General features: G+C 35.7%; 2 protein-coding genes across 3 annotated transcripts; one reads left to right on the top strand and one right to left on the bottom strand.

The window, feature by feature from the left end:
- Nucleotides 1-767: 767 nt before the first annotated feature.
- LOC110447812 (conserved oligomeric Golgi complex subunit 2-like) lies at nt 768-17,664 on the top strand. 2 transcript variants are annotated; one of them, XM_021493755.1, is made up of 19 exons: nt 768-895; nt 2,015-2,176; nt 2,539-2,604; nt 3,335-3,415; nt 3,929-4,026; nt 5,635-5,740; nt 6,578-6,757; nt 7,090-7,220; nt 8,656-8,670; nt 9,334-9,457; nt 9,953-10,092; nt 10,606-10,667; nt 11,134-11,300; nt 13,297-13,500; nt 13,851-13,926; nt 14,518-14,663; nt 15,831-15,967; nt 16,597-16,768; nt 17,117-17,664. In XM_021493755.1, the coding sequence occupies exons 1-19, from the start codon at nt 809-811 to the stop codon at nt 17,213-17,215; spliced, it is 2,253 nt and encodes a 750-aa protein (XP_021349430.1). In that variant the 5' UTR covers nt 768-808; the 3' UTR covers nt 17,216-17,664. The 2 variants fall into 2 exon arrangements, with proteins under 2 accessions (XP_021349430.1, XP_021349437.1); XM_021493762.1 differs by lacking the exon at nt 8,656-8,670.
- Nucleotides 17,665-22,590: 4,926 nt separating this feature from the next.
- LOC110447599 (SAYSvFN domain-containing protein 1-like) lies at nt 22,591-22,935 on the bottom strand. Its single transcript, XM_021493396.1, has one exon. The coding sequence runs from the start codon at nt 22,933-22,935 to the stop codon at nt 22,591-22,593; it is 345 nt and encodes a 114-aa protein (XP_021349071.1).
- Nucleotides 22,936-23,345: the final 410 nt, after the last annotated feature.

The raw sequence follows: 23,345 nt of genomic DNA, 5'->3' as shown, positions 1-23,345 counted from the left end.
ACTATTGCATTCAAATTAAGAAATTTGTTAAAGTAAGAATGACGGACTAGAATAGAATGGGCAGTATGTAACCTAGGATACCTCTTATAGGATTTTTTTACCACGATTTTTCATTATTTCATATTATACGGTCATTTGATGCAATAATACGTGTAGTGACTGAGAGCATGTCTCTCTCGTCACTCAGATGATAGACAGGCCAGGTGACGCCCCATCTATAGCCTAGTAAATATGCATATTTTGAACTCTGTACGAGGTCACGTGATGTGTGATCTTCAGACAAGATGACATTAGAATTTAAAACTACATAAAGATCATCATCTAATCCCAAAATCTCCCGTCCTAACTTTTTTGTAATGGGGCTGAGATGAAAGGAAAACCGTCACAAATTTTCAAAAAAGAAGCATTTTCTCAAAAACAAGACATACTTTTCAGGTATGCTGAACGGACATATTTATTATACGTCTCTGTTGTCTGTCTCTTCAAATCCCTTAGCCAAATGTGGCGCAGAAAATGTAAATGTATTTATGTTCGGTTCACTATATGAGAGATAACGAAAATACTTGAAATGTTTCTTCTTCTTTTATAGTATCTTTTCATCTCCTGAACCAGAGACGTACATACTACATGTCTGTATATGTCTCTGTCTGAACATAGCTCCATTTCAGTTTGCTGACATGATCAGTTTGGATACATTCCTGACAATAGTATTACCCAATCGCGCAGACGTGGCGATTTTGGTTCAGAGTAGTGTCCCTTCAATCGTTTCCGGTATACAACATCATCAAGAACGAAAGAACCAACTAAGATGACGGGTCCCGGTGAACCAGCGAAATATCTGCCCCTTCCGAGTGGGCCAGCGTCCTTGTGTTTCGACAACGACATGTTCATGAAGGTTAGTGAAGTATTGGTTCAGGTTACTTTGGTGGGAACGTGCTTGGCTAGTTAAAACGGTCTACGGAAAGACCAATGGTTCCGACTTTTCGACACCAGCTGACCAGGACGTTTCGGTACTGGAATAATAGAAGTTTCAGTAAACTTCCCTAAAAGGTGTCTTTATGGAAATATCAACATACAATAATGTACAGATACAGTACAAATAAGGAGCAAGCACCAGCCTGTTTTACTGAGATAATGATATGTTTTACATATATACTATGTAATGCATACAATAATAGAATTTAAAAGTGTGCTTCAATATTCAGTGTTTAAAGCCCCTGGCCCTTTTCTGGTAGTCCAAGGTCAGGGATAATCCTGGAAGGGCCATGGCTCCATTGGCCCCTCAAAACTTAAAAATTGACCCCTCCATGGTTCAACTTTCTTTTAATTTTGCATAGAATGGCCCCTATTAATTTTGATAAGTGACACAAATTTGCTGAAATGACCAACTGCTCTCAAAATTCCAGGATTTTCCCTGGTAGTCCGAAATAACTGACTATTTTCGACCCCATCAAAGGGATCGACAATTATTTTGGACTGCTTCATTGTGATTGATGCTTGTACATGTACCATCCATTTATAATATTTTTTCTCTGACACTGCAGGCAGGCCTGTACTACCTCACATTTGGTTAATTTATATATTATAACTAAACATATCTCGCTGTTTGAACACTAGTATTCACGATATGTACTGCCATGTCCATTCAACATCAGAAATGTTGTTATTTTATTCACACTGTTTGAAAAGTAAAACTAATTTTTAAAATACTAATTGGAGTTCTTGTCTATTTCATATGTATATTGTAGTTGAAGGCAGTTGATGGAAGGCTTAAGCTTGTAGAGACATATGAATGTCTCACTTGATATGTTGTCAGCAGATCTAGAATATCCTGCCAGCATGCATGGGACTCTGGTTGGACAGGGATTAAAAACATTTTCATTGTATCAAGCTTTTACACTACATTTTGTTGTTAATACTTGTATGTAAATATGAGGGTGTCTAACTTATTATATTGATAAATGTAGCATGACACAATTGTCAAGAAAGCAATCTGTAGTATTTGTGCTTTTAGGACTCGTTTGATGTTGACACATTTGTGATGGAGTGCCGACGCCGTGTACCACTGGAGACTCTGAGGGACGACCTATCTACTTACCTCAAGATTCTTAGGAGTGCAATGATTGAACTCATAAACAAAGACTATGCAGACTTTGTCAACCTGTCCTCGAACCTGGTACATCATGAAAATATGTCACACATATTTCCTAACTGTTATCATAAACTGATGTTCAGTATTAAAGCTCAGCCTCTTTTTAATTTGACTTAATTAATGAAGAGCACACAAAACAGTTTGTTTTGTTCATATGTGTCCAGGAAAATACCCTTGTAGCCATCTTAGTAAGTTTCTAAGGAAAACACACATATTCGAGTGAATGTATTTAATGAGGTTATCAGCTAATATTAATCTAAATAGTGTTGTTCATGAATGCTCCAAAGATATTTACACATACATTCAAAAATAACAAATTATACCCAAAAAAAATATGTTTATTTGAACTGTCAGTGCCAGTAATTAATGAAGCTGTACCAATTTAGGTTGGGATGGACAAAGCCATTGGTAACCTCACAACACCTTTATGTGAACTGAAAGATCAAGTCATGGTGAGTGCTTTTTATTATTTTATTAAAACGACAGCAACCTTCCAGTTGGTATTGGAAATCCTTTAAGGCTTTATACTTTATGTACCTTTCAGCTTTCTACTGTTGGATGCATTGACATCACTCGGATAAGAGATTGATTTTCTAAGGGAGATAAACCTTACAGACCGTGCAGGTTAGGTGTATAAGGTATACGTAGTATAGTATATAATGTTGAGAAGTTAACAGAAATCTGGACTACTTTTTGATTTTTTCACCCATGAAATTTAGTTGTAAATGCTCTTTTGAAATTGAAGATTACCTATCCTACTTCAGGGGTTCTCTATTTCTCTACTATTTCGGTCTAAAAATACATGTGTGTATTGGTTTCATCATTTCAAAAATTTCAGTTGGCTAAAATTTTGTTTTTTAATTTTATGATTTATGTAATATATGCATGTCAGTAAAGTTCTAGGGAACTCTTGATAAAGCTTATTCAATACACTACCAAGATGTTGAAAATGGAATTTGGGACAGTTTCTCTTATGCTCGATTTTCAAATAGAAAGAGAAAGAAAATGAAAATAGTAGGGTCACCTGAACCACACAATTTGTGTAGGTCTGATCTGGACAAACCTTTACAAGTACTATGCTAATGTTTAAATAGTAAATTTGATACTTTCTGAAAATTAATTGATATTCACTTGAAGATAAATGTAATGAATATTTACTTGAAGATAAACATTTTTTCGCAGACTGTGAAGATTGCCATGGACCAAGCTATCTCTGCAGTAGAACAGAAACTGAAACAGCGAGAACAGATCAGACAGAAAAAGGTAAAACTCCTATCAGAGATACTGTCACTTATTGTACAGGAGATCGTAGATTAAACAGGTAGTAAACACATTTCATTATTTTATAAGAAATACATTATGCGATTACCACACAGTGAATAAGAGTCATGATTTCAGTGTTTTCACCAGTATTTTAGGATAACCAAGTGCTCAGAAGATATTATTTTTTGTACACAATCATATGTGTAAAATGTGCAGTAAGGCATTGTCCAACTTTGTGAACTTTTAAACAGATAATGTTAAGTTAGGCCAAATTTTCCCAGTGTATGTCTGTTGTAAACCTTCCTGAACTCATATCATACTCCACTTTCACTTATCAGTGTTTTCCCAAAATTACAAAATGGTCTGACCTGACTGACTTTTGTCGATTAAATTATTTTGTTAAAATCAAACAAATCAGTGCATATTATAAAATTGGTGGTTTAATAATTTTTCACCAATTCATTGGCTTTATTGTGGAGAACACTGTATTTTACATAAACTTTTTTGTCTCAGGCGTGTCTCCAGAGATTGATGAACATTGTACAGTCTGTAGAGAAAATTGAGAGACTCCTGGGGATACACAGTGGAGAAGGAGGGGAGATAATCCAGGCGTAAGTTGTAGCTAGTTTACAGTGTTATCCATATATACCAGTTTAACCTAGAACTATGCAGCCCATGGCAATACTGCGGTACAAAATAGTATAAAAACAAATTAAACAAAAAAGGGATATTTTTAAAATGTTCAAATTCTTATCTAAAGTAACATGTTTATAGATGTTATTTAGCTATGATTTGCCAGCTGTTTTGTCATTTTTCTATAAAAAAAAATTCCCCCTGTACTCTTGTGAATCAAAATAAACAAATCAGGAAAATGGTAATGATTAGCTCACCAGGTCCGAAGGACCAAGGTGAGCTTATGCCATACCGTGGCGTCAGTCGTCCGTTTGTCAACAATTCTTTCAAACAACTAATTCTTAACCACTGATTGGAATTTATCTAAATTTGACTGGAAGCATGGTGGGGATTACACATTGTACAAATGGTGGGGCTGAAGAGTGGGGGCAATTTGGCTTTATTACTTTAAACGACTTCTTCTCTGGAAATAGGTGATGGATATCAACCATATTTGACTGGAAGCATCCCTAGGTAGTGGGGATTCAACATTGTACAAATGGTGGGGTTGACACCCCCCCCCCCCCCCCCCCCCCAAGGGGGCTGAGTGGCGGGGCCAAAAAGGTTTATTTGTCTATACTGCTTTAAGCAACTTCTTCTCTGGAACTAAGACATGGGTATCAATCATATTTGACTTGAAGCATCCCTAGGTAGTGGAGATTCAAAATTGTACAAATAGTGGAGCTGATCTCCCAGGAGGCTGAGGGGCAGGGCCAAAAGTGGGTAATTTGGCTATATTGCTAAAAACGACTTCTTTTGTAGAACTATGCACTGGATATCAATCATTTTGGTTAGAAGTATTCATGGGAGGCAGGAATTCAAAACTGTACAAATAGTGGGGCTGACCCTCCTTGCTAAGGGGTGGGGTCAAAAATAGATTATTACTTGGAAATGGTTGAGATTCCCAACCTATTTACAATTGCTGAGTATAAAGAAAAGAATGCACATATGCTTCTGGGATGGCCCTGGAGTCTGGCCCCACCCTTGGAGACATAGTCCCTGGGTCATAACTTTGAAATGGTTGAGATCCTCACCCCAAAACTATATATTCAATTGTTGAGTATAAAGAGACGAATGCAGTATTGATATTAGAATTGACCCCGGGGTCTGCCCCACCCTTGCAAACTTAACCACTGGGTCATAACTTTGAAACAGTTGAGATCCCCACCATAAAACTATATACAAATGCTGGGCATAAAGAGACGAACGCAGTCATGATATTAGAATAGACCCTGGGGTCTGGCCAAACCCCTAGGGACCTTGTTTCTGAGTCACAGCTTGGAAATAGTTGAGATCCCTACCGCATAACTATACATAAATTGCTGGGCATGAAAATTCTAATACAGATATACTACATGGATTGGCCTAGGAGTCTGGCCCATTCCTTTGGATCTTATTTGGATCTTATTTTGCTGTGATTGCTTAGATATCTAGGTGAGCGATACAGGCCCTCTTGGCCTCTTGTATGATAGCTAACATATACTGTACATTAAATGTTTTCTTAAATATATATTATAATTTTTAATGTGTTATGGTATCTTTGACAGCCAGCTGAATGGTCCATTGATAGAAAGAGTGGCCAATGAGTTCAACAAACTTCAATTTTATGTCATCAAGAGTACAGGGCTCCCCCTAGTGGAACGAATACGACCAGTAAGTAACCATGATGTCACAGTGTGAAATGTATTTTGAGATAAATATTGCCTCTGTCAGTCTGTGCAAGGTTACTAGTTAAAACTAATACTTTCCAAGGTAATCATCGTAATCATTTCCAAGGTGGCCATGAAATCATCAGGTCTACAGTGCTACAAGTCCCAGTTTCATGAACGTTCCTTATTTAAAAAGCGTCCTCCTGATTATAAATCCCTTTTTACAGGTATTTGTGGGATTGAATTCCTACTATAAAGAAACCCCAATAACATTAAGTGCATTGCCATACACTTACATAAGTTTGATAACTTATAATATTAATAAAATACTAAAGCAAAATAAGGTAATATTAGACATTTCAAAGGTTTACATTCTATAAATAAGAAAGTAAAAAACGTATCTATCAGGGAAGATGTCATCTCAAAGTTGACATAGTGTGGGAAGGGTTTGTGAAAAAGTTAACTTCTGAGAAAACATAATGTTATGAGTATCATAATATATTTCACTTCTTTCCCAGAAAACTTCATGTTTTCACCCATACTTTGCAATGGTATATATCAAGGAATAATGAATGTTCTCTGCATATTAAAAACTTAAATTGAATACATATACATGTAACTAAATAATACATATTTTGTGACAAAAACTTTTTTTTTTTAGAAAGTTAAGTCTTAAATAAGTGGAACTTTTTTCAAGAAATTGTAATCTTGACTTTATAAATCTTGAAAAACAAAAATTTGGAAACTGGATTTCCTCTCATGGACATTCCAGATGTTTCTATCAGAAACTGAGGTATCAACACTAACAAGAATTCATTGTAAAATATTTCTTGTATCACAGAGAATTTCCAATATTACAAGCACACTACAAATAAGTCTTGAGGGTCACTTCCTGGAGGGATTGGACACTGGAAACACAGAGATACTCCAGCAGTGTCTCCGGACCTACGCCCTCATAGACAAGATACAGGATGTAGAGAACTTGTTCCGAAAGGAGAAGGTCCGACCCTACATGGAGGAGGTAGGGTATCTAATGTCTGAGTTTCTAACTGTACTCTTTCTTTGTTTGAAATACAAATGGAATTACATAAAATAAATTATGCTAACATTGTGCATGATTTCTGATGTCATTGACTTTTATAGAAAGAATTCCAGATTGATATCTTAACAAATGTCATTCCTCTTCCGTTTAATACCTTTATATACCCGTAATGATTTGTCATAGAGGATGGGAATAATGATCTTGATTTAATTAAAATCTGCATTATTCAAAAAGGGCAGAATTAAAAAAAAAATGTTACATTCAATATTCTTATATTTTTGATCTTCCTAATTTCTATGCTATGTGACCAGGTGATCAATGAGCAGAATGTGAAGTCCACAGGGGGCCGACCAGGTCTAAAGGGCATGTTCCAGCAGATCCTGGACTTTGTACCCCAGCACTGTGGCATTCTCAGGGAGGTCACCACAGGGGGTCGTATGGGGTAAGTTTAACGAGACACATAGGTATAAAAGTTATATTAAGTTACCATATACTGATTATTTATCGACTTTTACTGTTATATATCAATTTAAAAAAAGAATTTCTAGCTGTATACTTTCCAATTGGTAGTGCTAGCTTCATTTTCCTTCAATCCACAAAAAACATTTATTAACAAATATCATGATAGCAATTCCTTGCTGCAAACAAAAATATCATGATAGAAATTTCTCTCATTCTTATGCCGATATGACAGCTGTCCAGGGCAAGAAAGAAGTATAAGACTATAAGACTCTTTCATGCACAGGGGTGTAGGATAGGGAAATTCCGCCCTTCTCTCATTCCAACCACCAGAATAAGCTCAGAAACCATGAAAATGCTTTTGGACTGGCCACCATTTTGAAAATATCAATTTTCCCCCTGAGCTTTTCAGACGAAAACGAATTAGCCAGCCAGATTGAGCATATCCCATATTTGCAAACAATGTTTGCACTGAAAAACTAATTACATCTTTCTAACGTGTATGGTTAATATATCTTAAAAGGTTTTAATTTCATCACGTCGCCTTTTCCACATTGCCGCATCGGAGAATTCCAAATTCATGACGTCACGTCATTGTTGAGCCATTGTGACGTCATGTTGCGTGAAATGGGGTGTAAGATAGAAATTTTCTACACCCCTTTCTTACCCTGGACCGATCTATCTTACACACAGGGAAATGAGAGAAATTTCACATGTATGATGTCGCAATGGCACAACAGTAACATGACGTCACAATGGCACAACAGTGACATGACGTCACAATGGCACAACAGTGACATGATGTCACAATGGCACAACAGTGACATGATGTCACAATGGCACAACAGTGCCATGATGTCACAATGGCACAACAGTTACATGACGCAACAAAATTGGAAACATTCTGATGTCATGATGCAGAAACAGCTGATGCCTTTTCATGGTTTCTTGGTGATTGAAATGAGAAATAAATACTCTGTCATGCCCCTGGGATGTAGGATAGGAAATTTGTATCTTGAAGTTTTCAAATTGGCGCAAAACCCTCTGTAACCATCAGGTTTTACCCAATTTGAAAACCCCTTGGGTGGCATTCCCCTATCCTACACCCCTAGGCACGATAGAGTCTCATATTAGGACTGCTAACAAAATTTATCTACAGGCAAATATGTCATGATAGTAAGAGTTCCATACTACAAAACCTATGACAGATCTTTCATCAGCGATAATTTGAGCTAAGTTAATTAAGGACAAGTTTGAAAGGTACACAAGTATACAAGCATTTAAAGGCAATAACTCAAAAACACAAATTACAAATATTTATGTTAGTATAAAACTGGTTAAACAACAAACAGTGAATGTGTGTGTGATCTAATCTGTATATCAAGTTTGTTGTTTATCTTTTATTTTGTGCCTTCAAGGATGGATCACCAATGGTAGGTATTGTAATATCAACACAACGATAGGTTTTCAAAATAGGTTTCTGGCTTGGTTAGAGTCAATTTAAGTAAAAATGAGTTTTTTGAGTACATTTTGGTTTTAAAGATAAAATATTGATATAAACCTACATGTAGTTAATTCACTCAAAATAAAGTAAGTTGTTAAATTGACTATATCTCTTCTTTGTCCTAACCTCGCTGTATAGGGAGTTAGTCCTTTGTCAGCTGTTTATAGTACGAAAACTAAAACCCTGATAGTCCTTGGCTTTTTTGAGGGGGGTGCAGACTAACTCCCTCAGTGACTTCCATCATTTCCTCATGGAAAAAGGTAAGACAGCTAGGTGAGAAGTAGGCAGAGCTTGTACTGACAAGATCTTACCCAGTTGTTAATAATCTAGAGACAACAGTACAGACAGCATTAATAGAGTAGACATGGCTCTAAATAGGTTTGTTGGAGTTGCAGTTGGAATATTGCTATTAATGTACAATTTTTTTATCAGATTTTTTCTCGCTATGTACTTGTATGTGTTATAAGATATAAAGCACTATAGAGAGATACAAGTTATTAGGAATTCACAACTGTTCTTTACATGTGGAAACTCACTGTAAATGCTGAATATTTTGTAATATCCAGATAAATGTTAAGTGTTTGTGTTATAGTGCTATGGAGAGTGTGCGAGGCTACGACTTTATGGTCAATGCTGTGTGGCCTGAGGTGGTCAGTAACATTGAGGCCAGGACACCGTCCATTTTTGCACCTGGGAACCCAAATACTTTTCATGATGTAAGAGAGAGGTCGTTTGTCATGATGTCTTACCATAATTATTTATAATAAATCTTGACATTAACCTCGTTATACTGCCACAAATTTTTCACCCAAATTTTGAAATTATAAAGGAATGTGGCAAAATATTGAGATATATAGGAAATATGAAGAAAACCTTCAATGTATGATGATCAAAGGGAGACTACTCATAATATTAACCTTCTATGAAGTCATATGGTTGCTAAATTTGAGGAAAGAGTAGCAAAGCTGCAAGATATGTTCAAAGAATGATTTTAAATTTTCAGGGAATAATTAAAAAACATAATTGATGTAAATTCAAACCACAGTCTGACTTTCTTGGTAAACATATTACATGTATTTAGAAATCAAAATAAATCCATTCATGAGTTTAAGTCATCTATAACAAAATAACATGTCCATATATTTCTTCATTGGGCTGTTTAAATTCGATAACTGATTCTACATAGTTTTGTATATTTCTTTTGTCATCAGAAATTCCTGGTTAGTATGAAGTTTTTGGATGACTTTGAAGCTCTATGTGGGTCTCAGGCCAGTGTACGAAGACTGAGGGAACATCCTAGTTACCATATATTTATCAACAAGTGGAGCTTGCCTGTATATTACCAAATCAGGTAAACATCTGCAGATTCTTCGACAGCGTTTAGTAGTGCTAAGTTTTGAGGTGCTGGCAGCAAAAATCTACTATGGCGCACCACCAACATCACATATAGCGATTAATGGGTCATTTATTTATCCAAAACCGCCCTCATTATCAATAACCACTACTATATTCTTTCAATTGAGTTCCCAGTTTTCAGGCGTTCGAAATTTCCCACCTAAGCCAGTATTATGCTGCCAACATTTGTTGAGGAAATGTGTCATATTATAAAGGGGTTTGTCGGTATTTAGGGAGATGAATAAAAGTCTTGTTAGTAAAACCCAAAAGGGGACCTTCAAATACATTTGGGGTATAAGAAGGTGCCATGAATTGAGGGGCATTTTATAGAAATTTTACGGTATAGCTAACCTTTAAAATGTAAACATAACTTGCAGTTTAGGATTACTGAACAATAATTTTTTTCTAAAAAAAAGTAGTATGACCTTTGGTTACCATGGTCATGTTTTGTATATTATTTGGTTTTCAGGTTCCAAGAGATGGCGGGTTCTCTAGAGACCTCACTTTGTACGGCCTTCAACAATTCTGCTGGTGAGTGTTACAAGTTTATATAGGGACACATGCCTCGACACCTCGTCAGCACCCAGACATTTAACAGTGACAGTCTGTGAAACAGCAACAGTTTCTGCACGTTTTGATATTTAAATTCTTTTACAATTAATCTAGAATATTTGTTTATTCGATATAAAATTTCAGACAAGAACTGTTTGGACAGTATAAGGGCCTACACTTACCATAGTTATCTACAACAGTAAATTATAATGTTATGTCTCTGGTCTGTCTGGAATCCCCAAGCACTCCAAAAACTCAAATATCTTAAAAGATGAGATGTCAGTATTATGTTGACTTTGCGTTAACTTTTTATGAGCGTTTTGCTAAAAAAAGGTTTGAGACAAGAAAAACTGCTAACGTAGGAATACATGTGCTGCTAAAACAAGTCTTTTACAGAATATTTCAACATGTTGTTACTAAACTGTTGTATTTGCGATCCTTTCAGACCAAGACTTGTTCCATCTCAATGTGACCTTGACCTTGTGGCGATGTGTAAGTCGGTGCTGGGGTGAAGACGTTTACCTCGCCCCGATCTGTCACAAACTCTGGAAGTTGTCACTGCAGCTTATCAGTCGCTACTCCACCTGGCTGGATGAGTGCTACAAACAGGAGGTAAAGTTGTACCAGGTCATGTATTAGTACCTCTTATCAGTGTGGTAAAGTTGTTCCAGGTCATGTATTAGTGCTCTTATCAGTGTGGTAAAGATGTACCAGGTCATGTATTAGTGCCTCTTATCAGAGTGGTAAAGTTGTACCAGGTCATGTATTAGTACCTCTTATCAGTGTGGTAAAGTTGTTCCAGGTCATGTATTAGTGCCTCTTATCAGTGTAGTAAAGTTGTACCAGGTCATGTATTAGTGTCTCTTATCAGTGTGGTAAAGTTGTACCAAGTCATGTATTAGTGCCTCTTATCAGTGTGGTAAAGTTGTACCAGGTCATGTCTTATCAGTGTGGTAAAGTTGTACCAGGCCATGTATTAGTGCCTCTTATCAGTGTGGTAACGTTGTACCAGGTCATGTATTAGTGCCTCTTAGCAGTGAGGTAAAGTTGTACCAGGTCATGTATTAGTGTCTCTTATCAGTGTGGTAAAGTTGTACCAAGTCATGTATTAGTGCCTCTTATCAGTGTGGGAAAGTTGTACCAGGTCATGTATTAGTGCCTCTTAGCAGTGAGGTAAAGTTGTACCAGGTCATGTATTAGTTCCTCTTATCAGTGCGGTAAACTTGTTCCAGGTCATGTATTAGTGCCTCTTATCAGAGTGGTAAAGTTGTACCAGGTCATGTATTAGTGCCTCTTATCAGTGTTGTATCAGCATGATTTTGTTTGTTTTCTACCGACTCTACATCAGTTTAACAAATGTTGGTAGATATTAATGTAAGACTCAAATTTATATTCTGAACATTTATTTAATTATGTGCATTGTAAATGCAATGTTCAAATCAAACAAAATTCTATCGTTCCGTGTTGCCTGTTTTGTTTTATTATACATTTTAACAAACATTTTATAAAATGGTGTAACAGCTGTTCTTGTCAGAGAAATAGTCTTGTTTTCAATGGTTATCAATCCCATCAGTGGACCAATGTGGGTTGAAAACAATTTTGGAGAATCCTTAGTAAGTTTGGATTTGGATGTCGCTGTATGATTGGTCCCCAGTTACTACAACTGTGTAACAGAAAGTCCTAAACAGATTCTGATTGGAAAATTACACTTATGCTGTATACAGGGCAATCTTTTCCCAGTCAAATATTTCTCCTTCACTGGTAAAAAGAATATTTACCCTGTGTCAGTTTCACCCATCACATGTTATTACTATATAAAATGCTGTGTTTTAAAATTTGCTTTTGTGATTTATTTTCTCTAAGATGAATGTTGTACTGCAGTGAAAATACTCCCACATCTAACTTGTGTACATTCCAGAGGGTAACATCACGCTTTTCCAGATAACAGAAGATGCTATTGCATTAATGTCTCTGATGTACTGAAGCAAGTGCTTTCAGGACAACATTTCACATTTGTAGGTTTAATAAGAGACTGTATAGTGAAAGGTGTAATTTTGACTCCTGTAATATACTTCAATATAGGAAATCCAGCGTGTGTGGAAAGGGGTAAATATAGATTGTATATCAAAGTTCAGATCACAAAGAATAAAAATTACAAAAAAGGTAGGATTAATTTCATCAATTTATATCAAAACAACCCAATTAAATCCTTTTGTCAGTATTGTCGGGTCTAGGATTTCATGCTAAATACTAGGGTTGTAAAAAAGTAAATTATTAAAAAACAAGAGGCCCAGAGGGCCTGTATCGCTCACTTGGATAGTAAAGCAACCATGGGAAATTATTCATATTACAAAAATACCTCCAATGGTACAGAAGAAGAAGGATTTTAAAGATTTAAACCTCAAATTTCCCTATTGTACCCAACCCAACCCCCCCCCACTCTGCACCCAGAAAGGCCACACCCTCCGTTTATACAAAATTAAGTCCCCTTTGCCTAAGGATGCTTCATGCAATATTTGGATGGAAAATCCCTTCAATGGTACAGAGGAAAGCACACTTTTGATTCTCCTGGTCAGGATATCTACACCATGCATTATGTGTTTTTCAGATTGAAAAAAGAAGTTTGGAAGCAGAAAATCAGAAAATGAATACGTCCGTATCCATGCCCAATTTAACCCATACAGACCGAAACAACGGAGCGATGGACACAAGTGGTACAACAGGTGAGGGGCAGATAACTCCAGCAACACCTCCCGTCACTCTTGGACAAATTCTCTGCCTGCTCTCCGATGTGGAAAAATTCTCACAACAGGTATACAATAAAATATGTCACTGTAGTTTATATTTGATCAAGCTAACATTGTGACACTTTTACATAAACTGTGTCCTATTATATTGGGCATACTCTTATTCTGATACTGCTAATCATTATACACGATTAATATAGTACTTCTATAATTGTTACAAGTTTCACAGTGTGAAACTCTTCTGAAATGGAGATTCATTTTCAGTTTCTTTGTAACAATCAGGTAGCTTTTATCGTTAAAGAGGTGATAAACACTAGCAGGTTATGGCTAGTGTAAATCAGAAATACTCCACTGAGTGTTGGGTTATATAACAATGTACACTTTGGAATAGAATTCTATTGGTTTCCATCTACAGATTTCCAGTTTGTTTGATGAGACAATAAAACCAAAGATAACTGCTGCAGGTTTTGAGGACACTGATAATCTAAAGGGTAAGTGTGCTTCCTCATGTTGTCCACAAATATCAGTTTCAGTAATTATTTATCAAAATTGTCAAAAATAAGACGAACAAACAAACAAAATCCCAGTCAAGCAAGAATGTATATTAGAAAAAAAATATGAATAATGTAGATTAAGTTTTTCCTATGATCTGTAAACATCAGTTTGACCTATGACCTATACCAAAGTGTATTACCAGTTGACCTTTGATCCTAGTCTTCTTTTTATCTCTGTTTCCTGCCAATTCCAAAACTTCAGCTGCCAAGTACTCGAGGATGGTACTTAAGTGTACATGTATGACCCTTTGACCTAACCCAAAGTGAATGACCTGTACTGAAGTGTATGACCTGTTGTCCTATGACTTTAACTGAAGTACATGACCTATTGACCTATGTGACCTGTTTGAGACTTTTACTGAAGTGCATGACCTGTGACCTATGACCTGTTTTAAAGTGTACAGCACTAAAGTATATGACCTGCTGACCTATGATTGTACTGAAGCATATGATATGTTGCCCTATGACCTCTATTGAATTATATTACCTGTTGACCTATGACCTTTACTGGATTAAATTGGTATATAGGCAGTATCCAGGAGTGCAGTGCAAGCCTGATGAGCAAACTGCCACGGTACCGTGAGTTTATTGTGGAGGAAATCAGTTGTCAGTGCTCCATAAATCTAAAACAGGTGAACGATGTCCCACGACTGTATCGCCGTACAAACAGGGAGGTAGGTGTCAGGTCATATTACAGAAAAACTGTGTTTGAACAAAACTTCTTAATTTTATGAACACGCTCAATTCTCAAATTCTGATTTATTTAATCGCTACATTTCCTCAAATGTCAATTGTAAAAGTAAAATATTCACAGAATTTAGTAACGAAATCACTTTTGACATGGAACAGTGAATGGATTGTATAAATTCAACAACTGTAGATCTTTCGAGATGAAATGTAAAATTTAACAATATTCACACTAAGAATGCTTTTATAGTTCAGAAGTTTCTTGAGACTGGGGTCTGGAGATATTAGGACTTTACATCACTTGATAATATACTGTGTGGTAAACATGAAATTATCTAAGTGCTTTCTTTTTACAATTTATACACCATTTTGTTGATTTGTGAAGTCAAGTCGGTTAAGATGTACAGTCAAACCTGTACTCAGACCACAAGTCCATAAAGTAGTCACTTAATGTAGATGGTCTCTTAATAAAGGTTTAGTTAACATGTAAATGTTACGGTATCGGTGCTGTAGCATTCAATTGAGGTGGCACTATAAATGATGCCGTTGGAAGCACAGTCCCACTACAAACAGAACACATTACATCTCCAGCACACATGCAGGCATACACACATAGGGGGATATTAGCCAGGTGGCATAGGACTAGTAGTTAGGGCCTGATAAGGCAGCTCCTGCGAATTCCTCAAAATTGTATTGATTAATGTATATGCTAATTGTATCAATTGTATATCTATGTACTGTAAAGCGCTTTAGAGTGGCTTATGATATAGCTAGATAGGGCGCTATATCAAATGTTGTATAATTATTTATTTAAATAACAACAGTTTTGAAAGTGCATGGTCTGTAACTCGGGTGCTGCCTTTACAGAGGTCGGTCTCTCAAGCAGGGTTGACTGTACATATATTCACTGTACTAAATATACTATTCTGATGTCCACTGTCTCACATTAACTACAAGTTAGCGTAAACAGTGAGAGTGTCATTTTAGTTAGTACTATAATATAATGTTGACTGTGTCTGAATATATACACCATTCTTGTCGAGTTAATATGACAAAAGCAGATCCTGAGTTCTTTATGTGACAAGGTTTGAACAGCTTGTCACTGTTAACAAATACTGATCCAAATCAACATTCTGTTTATCTTGTTTCCCCAGGTACCCGTAAAGCCGTCCACATACATAGGGAATGCCTTCAAGCCGGTCAGTCTGTTTGTACAGGAACATGGCAATATTCTCGGAGAAAAACAGAAACAAGAAATATTTCAAGAGATATTCACTCGCCTGGCAGAACAGTATGTGTTTGTTAAGAATTTCTTGAAAGTGTAATACTTTAACCTACTAGACAATGATATCAATATGTTTAAGGTGTTTTCTCTCTAGTCCTCTGGTACACACTGTACCATAACAGTGAAACTTAAACAACAGGCATGCAAATTGATTATCATTTAATGACGATTTGTCAAAACGGCAGAAGGATAAAAGAATTACTAACTGCATTTAACTGTGATGTAAGACACAGAAATCTCAAACAAATGTTTTTCGTTTCTGGCTTAGTATTGCAGCTGTTGACACGTGATCAACAATATTTTCAGTAAAACATATTGCAGTTTATATACATTGTAGTTTCAATAATGTTACCCTGGTACTCTAGTTATGATAGTTGCATATTTTTCTAAATCTGTTTATGTCGCTTCTGAAGTAGTCATAGCTTGCTCTGATATCAAACTTGTAGAAATGTTTTTTTATGAAAAGGAGATAATCTCTAAAATTCCAAGAAAATACAGACAAATATTTGCTGTCTTTTTGGAAGATATTGGTTTTTCTATTGGGCTAATCTGCCCCTCAGTATTATGGTTATGTTTTCAGTACTGAATGATAGAAGACATATCTCTGATTACCATTAGTGTGTGTTTTGTTTCAGGTATTTCTCTGTGACCTCCGACGTCCTTCTGTCCGTGAAAAAGATGGAGGATTCTCTGAAGAGATTAAAGAGGGTGCGAGGTACAGACAAGGGGGCGGGGTCCCAGGGGCTAACAGATGATGACAAGATCCGACAGCAGATCATACTAGACATTGACAGCTACGGACAACAGGTAACCATCTTAAAACTGAAATTTACAAAGGGCCATTACTCTGTGTGGGCACATGACTTGATTCACTATGCAACACTCGGCTCTTTGAAAGATACACAAGTACAGTAGATTTGATGAATGAAAGTGAAATAGCAATAACGTTATGCTTGAGACAAAAAGACTGTTTCCACTCAACCAACATTATAACCATGATAGCCTTACCTTAATATTTTCCATCATACACGGACACACAAAAACCAGAAGTGAAATATCTCTTAAACAGAGAGGATAAGTGAGTATTCTTCCACCCCTCAAATATTACCATATTTTAAAAATGATTTGAATTTGTTTTTTTCTTGAAAATTCCAGATCACAGGTTATGGGGTGCAAAAGGAAGGCTTGGAAAGCTACAAGAAATTACAACAGCTTTCAGCAGAGGCCAAATCTGCAATGACAACAGCTCAGTGATCACAAGACAATGACATGTTACTATCACATGACAGTCATGTGACACCTGGTAAAAGTTTCATAGGTCATTATCATTAAACAATGAATATTTACTTATGTAATTTTAATCTCCTTTATTTTTACAAAAACTCAAATCTGCTTAAATCATCTATTCACAAACATTTCAAAATTGTAACAAAAGTGACCGATCTAATACAAGATGTGATATGGTTAGACACATCACTGTGTGTCACGATGTGTCGCTACTACATATATTAACAATATGGTCATAGATATGTTGGGTCCATTATTATCGTTTGATTGTCAGATTTGTACTGTATCTTATTTATTGAGGTATATTTATTATTTAATTGTTATATGTATGTGTTTGTGCAATTGGTTGGCACTTTAAAGAGAATATGGTTGTTTTAAAAGTGGGAAAATAACAAATAAAATAGTAAAAACCCAAAGTGTGTCGAGTTCATTTCTTAAAATTTAAAAAAAACTGAACTGCAAGACCTTGAGGATCATCAGGTCAAAAAAATAAACTGGACTAGTTTGGTGTTTTCGTATGTTGAGCTTCTACACTTGTTCTCAGAAATGAAAATGATTGGAGATGACAAATAAGTTCACTTAATTATTCAGTGGCATTTAATTGAAGAAAACAAACAGTTGATTTTTAAAATTTTAGTGGAAGACTGATAGACAATACCGTTCAACAAAAAATGTATAATTTAGGAATAATAAACCAAACAAGTATGTTTATTGTATTCTAAAAATGAGTAAAGATGTCAGAATAAATCAACCATTTTTTTCTGGCAGTAGTAAACCTATTTTTGCATAATTCTTAACCCACAAACCACAGTTTCCTGTAGCCCCTACAACAGACTTTTGACATTTTGACAGATGGATGTACCTCCAGACATCTATCTGAAAAATATTGGCTTTCTTCCCTGGTATCTCTGGTGTGCTTAATTGTGTATAGCATTAATTAGTAGATTTTCTTCAAAGAGTCAGAGTGTTAATTTATGATTACTGGTATGCTGATAGAACAGATCTACCTTGAGTGCTAAAATGTGAGTGCACATTTTATATAAATATGTTTAAGATAACAACAGTTTTGTAAATTTGGCAGAAAAAAGAAAACGCTTTAAGCCTGAATATTTCCTAAATATTTCAGTTTTTATTTTCACCTTTATTTCCATATAAATAAAATACATAAACAACCACTCTCTCAGTTATAATTATAAGGAGCCAACATCAAACTTTCACATCAGACTTTACTTCCACAGGTCAAAACAAAAGATGAGAGCTTACCTGTACAGGAATGAAAAAGCAATGATCCTTTTCTGAAACATGTCTTTAAAGTTTTATCAAATGATTTCAGTCACAATGATGTGACACTGGACTCCTTTATATTTGACAAAATTAAGAAAAAAAATATGGAAATGAAACCATATCACAAAATCTAAAACTTACGATGAGCCCTATTTACCAAAAAAGAATAAGTAATTGGTCATACAGTATAAGCTATTTTATGCATTTGCAACCGATTATTGACAATCAAGGATCCCCGTACCACTGTCAAAAACTGTAACTATGTATTGGAAACTGTTTCTTCCAGCAGAACTATAGCCATGATAAGTTGTGTCTGAAAATAAAACAATAACCAATGGGCCTTATGAAGAATAACGGAGATGACATGAACATATATATAACCATCAACAGTGTTCTGAATGTAAAAAATCCAGGTCTCCTGGACTTCAGATTGTTATACTATTGCTGTAACTGATTGAGTTAACTGGTCAACTGAAGTGTACTAGCCCAACTGTGCTACAGTTATATTAAAATGGAAATTAAGAGCAGATTACTGTGTATAGGAAAAACGGCAACTTAGTTGGACAGGGATTTTTAAGCAAACAAATGCTGATTTAAAGGGTAAAAAATCAGGTGTCTCCTCATAGGCACCTAGGGCACTTACGAAATCGCAAAAATGTTAGAAGAGCTAATTTAAAAGGGTTTGTTATTGACTACTCCTGTGTCATGCCCTAAGAGTTGCTAGGGAAAGTTTTTTTTCTGTTAAATAGTTAAGGTGGCTCCACACTTTCGTAATTAACCAGCGAAATTCGTTGAAACTTTTATATAATGGTTATGCAACTATGTAGAGTTGATTTTATGAAAATCTAAACACTCCGATAGTTAGGGGACTTTTTTGGAAAAAATACCAAAAAATTGAATTTTCGTCAATTTTAATATTTTCCGGGTTTTTTTTGGGTGTGACATTGTTCTGAACAATAACAACAATAATAAAATGAAAAGAAGCATTTCTAATTAACCCTACAAATATTTTATTTATCGCAAAATATGTAACACATGTTACACAAAGTGTTTTTTATTGAATTTGAACGGATAAAAGTGATTATCTACAAGCTAAAAGCCAACAGGACACAAAGATCTATACATATAGAATGGGAAATTGAACAAAATATACACAATGGCTTTATAATTAATTTATTTTACATTTTACAATCACTTCGATCCGGGTAAGAGTTATCTTCCTTGAAAAAAATCGGAACTTTTTGCAGAGGGGTGACATTTACACAATGACAGTTGTCCCTGTTTACATATAACAAAAATGATGGAAATAAATCAAAAATATGATATCAAAATTATCAATTTATTGTTCTTTAATGGAACCAAATTACCCTCAGTCATGTACACTTTGGACATCATTCCACAGTCCGCTAACTCACGGTATGTTTATAATTACATGTCAGGTACATATGTGACCAGAGGCTATCGCATGGTATGCCGTTCTCACGTGCACTCACACATGCATTTTATAGGTATCTTGATATTTTACAAAACATTATTTTCACAGAGTAAGTAGACTACATTTGTAAACACGATTTAATCGACAGAGCGAAACTTCCTCAACAGCGAAAATCGTAACGACCTCGAGCTTATGAACTCGTGTTGCACATGTGAGGTCGGTACGTCCGCATTCCATGCGTTTCCTATATGACCTTCTTGAGGTCGTTTGGTCTCATGTCACTATCTTCCCGTGAGTCTGTTTATGTCTATGAATTTGAAAGCTTTATTCCTGAAATACGTGTGATTATACATTTCCCGGTAAAATCTCGATATCGGGTGTTGACATATCATCGGCACGCACGTGTACTATTGTTTACCAGGGGCCTGTTCGTGTATGCGGAGCAACCGGTTTGACCGTTTATAAATGTAACAATTTCGGGTATAAATCCTGGCGGACCTGCAAATGTATATGCAGGCCTTGCAAGGCTTTCTCACGGCTCGCCTGAAAGCAGCATCAGATTACTAGGTCCGACCTTATTTAATGAACGAACAACAGTGGTCCGATCGGTTTGACCGTTTAAACGAAAACGGTCAAGGTGTAACTATAATTTGCACAACGACATTGAATGCCCGATACGCAATACGGAAATGACGACACGGTGTACATGCACATTTCGATCAAGATAATTGAGTCCGAGCTGTACTTTTTCCGGAAGTAAGTCACGAAAATGGACGCTGATGACGATGTGTGGAGCCACCTTAAATCTGAGTTGAAATCTAAAGCAGACTGAAAACCCTACACTCTACCATTGTTTTGAGACGTGGCTCAAAATTCGGAAACAAAGTCAACTTGTCCAATTTTGTTTAAAAGAAAAAAATTGAAAGCAGACACACATTATTCAAGCAATAAATATTTCTGTTGAAATTTTATTTTTCACAGAAAATAGCAATATAAAAGTTCAGATCTCTTCAATTGTCAGGTTCTCATACCTCTAGATCAAACAAATCATTATAAACCTTGGAAAAAAAGGAGTAATACAAAGCATAGTAGATATGTACATAAAATCTAAGAGGAAAATGTTATATAAAATTCAGATCAAACAGTACTTAGGTAAGTTGTGTTAGTTAATAAATAAGACAATATGATACAATGTATAACTTTTTAAATGTTAAGTCATACATAAATAGTTGTATACCAGGAACATTTCGCTGCAGTTTAACGTTAGCCAGTTTCGTCGTCCATCATGAGGACATTTATCCTGAGAGTGAGAAGTAATACATAGAATTCTGTATATAGTCATTAAATGGGCAAATTAAGGCTCGGGAATGTGAATTTTACCAGGAAGGGGGACATTTTGACAAGGTGAAAGTTTCCTGATATACAGTATTGTAAACATTCATATATGACTGGATTAAAATTTAATGCTACTACAGTGCACCAACAGTACAAGATACTCTGCTGGTCATAGCTTTCTGGTGTTGTGTCACAGTTACTGGTTCTTATATTACATCTTACCGTGAACTCAGCTTAATGTCACATTTCATATCATGTTTTCATAACACCCAATTTTTCTATAAGAACACTTAGTGTAAGCACTATTCTTTTGAATGGTGGGGACACAAGCAAGTGAATAATTTGGCTACACATACAAATCAATGGTATATATATTGATATTTTTTAATCAGTCTTTACATTTTTTGGCTTATTATGATACAAAAACAGGATTAGTGCTATCAATGACAATGTATGTAATTCAGTTTGTTTAATATCATGTAATATAACATGAAATCCTGTTTATATCATGTTCAATTGCCAGTTGTCTAACATATATCATATAAAAAAAATACTTCTACTGCAGACTGATTGGTTTAGCAAGGATGGATTGATTTGTTTGAAGTGTTCTCACTAAGTTTTGAAATAAGTTGTTGACTTGAAAAGAATAGACGGTGGAATGCTCACATGTATAATATTGACCCTGTATGTGTTCTGGGGATCACTGCCAATAAATAAGATTAACCTAGCATATGCCAGTAGATATATGAAATAATCAATATGGGTCAAGTTTCAATAAAAAACATAAAACATGCTTGGGCCTAAGTAGGCTATTGGCTCATTACGATGATTCTAGGCTCTGCATAATTCATTGAAACTTCCCACACATTTGACCTGTTGACCTTGGAAGTGGATTTACTACATGAAGCTTCAAATAGTACGACAGTAGGCATCAGAGTTCTATAGAAAAAGTTGTTAAAGAATAACAGATGGACAATGCACTGTTGCAGCAGTGTAGACATTTGTGCCCGCTGACCTTAAAATATTTCTTAATGAAAATCCAGATTGTTTCATTTTTTCATTATTTAAAAATAACTTTTTTTGATAAGGTTGTTGAAAAACTATCTTCCAATGCCAAACATAGTATTTATATCTGAAAAACTTTAAAAACATCATCTTTGTAAGAAACTATAATACATAATGTACAGGTATTAAAACCAACACTTGTGAGAATCAATATATTCAAAATGCATAAAATAAATATAATACACAGTTCAGACCAGTTCAACTGCTGTAAGATTGTGGCCTATCACCTGACAGCACCCGGACCATAGCGTAGCTCCTGCTCGAATTGCTCTGCAGTAAATGTTCCATCAAGCCTCTCACAGTTTGGGTTAAACACGGAATAGGCACTTAGTTGGTTTTTCTTCCTTTTTCTATTGCTCAAGCTTTTGTAGAGAAAAATAAAGGCCGATAACAAAACAAAGATGGCACCAAATTGCATCTCTACGAAGAGTCCCCACAGAGCAAGCCATAACAGACACTTAAGACCAAACACCATTATTGCTAATTTATCCCACACTTTAGGCTCTGAAACCTCTTCCCCGGGATCTTCCTGCTGCTGCTGCTGCTGTTGGCCGTCTTTAGTTGACATAGCTGCAGAGTTTGTATTATTTTGAGATTCTGATATAGATTATGAAGAGTCAACACACCCATCAGTCTGAAATATACATGTGGATAAGTTGTTAAAAGCTGAGTACATGTGTAGCAGAAGGAATAAAAAAACAAAGGGACCAGAGAAGATTTTGACCCTGAAACTCTTTAGATAGTTGTTCTATAAGTAACTTAAAACATTTGATCATCTTTGCTGACTGGCCTTGTCCCTATACATTTTTCATTTGTAGCCCGTAGCTGGTAAAAATATGGTCCTACTGCAGATATTTCACCAGTAAGAAGAATAGTAATGGGGCACTTTGTACTGAAATTAACCACCTACTTTATGTGCATGCAACTTGAATCTTAATAAAACCTTTGGATACAGTTACCAATGCAACAGGAAGGGGA

Source organism: Mizuhopecten yessoensis, unplaced genomic scaffold (genome assembly GCF_002113885.1).
Source record: "Mizuhopecten yessoensis strain PY_sf001 unplaced genomic scaffold, ASM211388v2 scaffold401, whole genome shotgun sequence".
Lineage (NCBI taxonomy): Eukaryota > Metazoa > Mollusca > Bivalvia > Pectinida > Pectinidae > Mizuhopecten > Mizuhopecten yessoensis.
The sequence above is the reverse complement of the archived record's forward strand: the minus strand, read 5'-3'. Positions and strand labels throughout refer to the sequence as shown.

What these genes read in the sequence shown, in the direction of transcription:
- LOC110447812 (XM_021493755.1), top strand. Translation starts at nt 809, where the DNA reads ATGACGGGTCCCGGTGAACCAGCGAAATATCTGCCCCTTCCGAGTGGG. An exon ending in ACAACGACATGTTCATGAAG is followed by an intron (nt 896 to 2,014) that starts GTTAGTGAAGTA and finishes TTGTGCTTTTAG; the next exon opens with GACTCGTTTGATGTTGACAC. An exon ending in ATGAGTGCTACAAACAGGAG is followed by an intron (nt 11,301 to 13,296) that starts GTAAAGTTGTAC and finishes TGTGTTTTTCAG; the next exon opens with ATTGAAAAAAGAAGTTTGGA.
- LOC110447599 (XM_021493396.1), bottom strand. Translation starts at nt 22,935, where the DNA reads ATGTCAACTAAAGACGGCCAACAGCAGCAGCAGCAGCAGGAAGATCCC.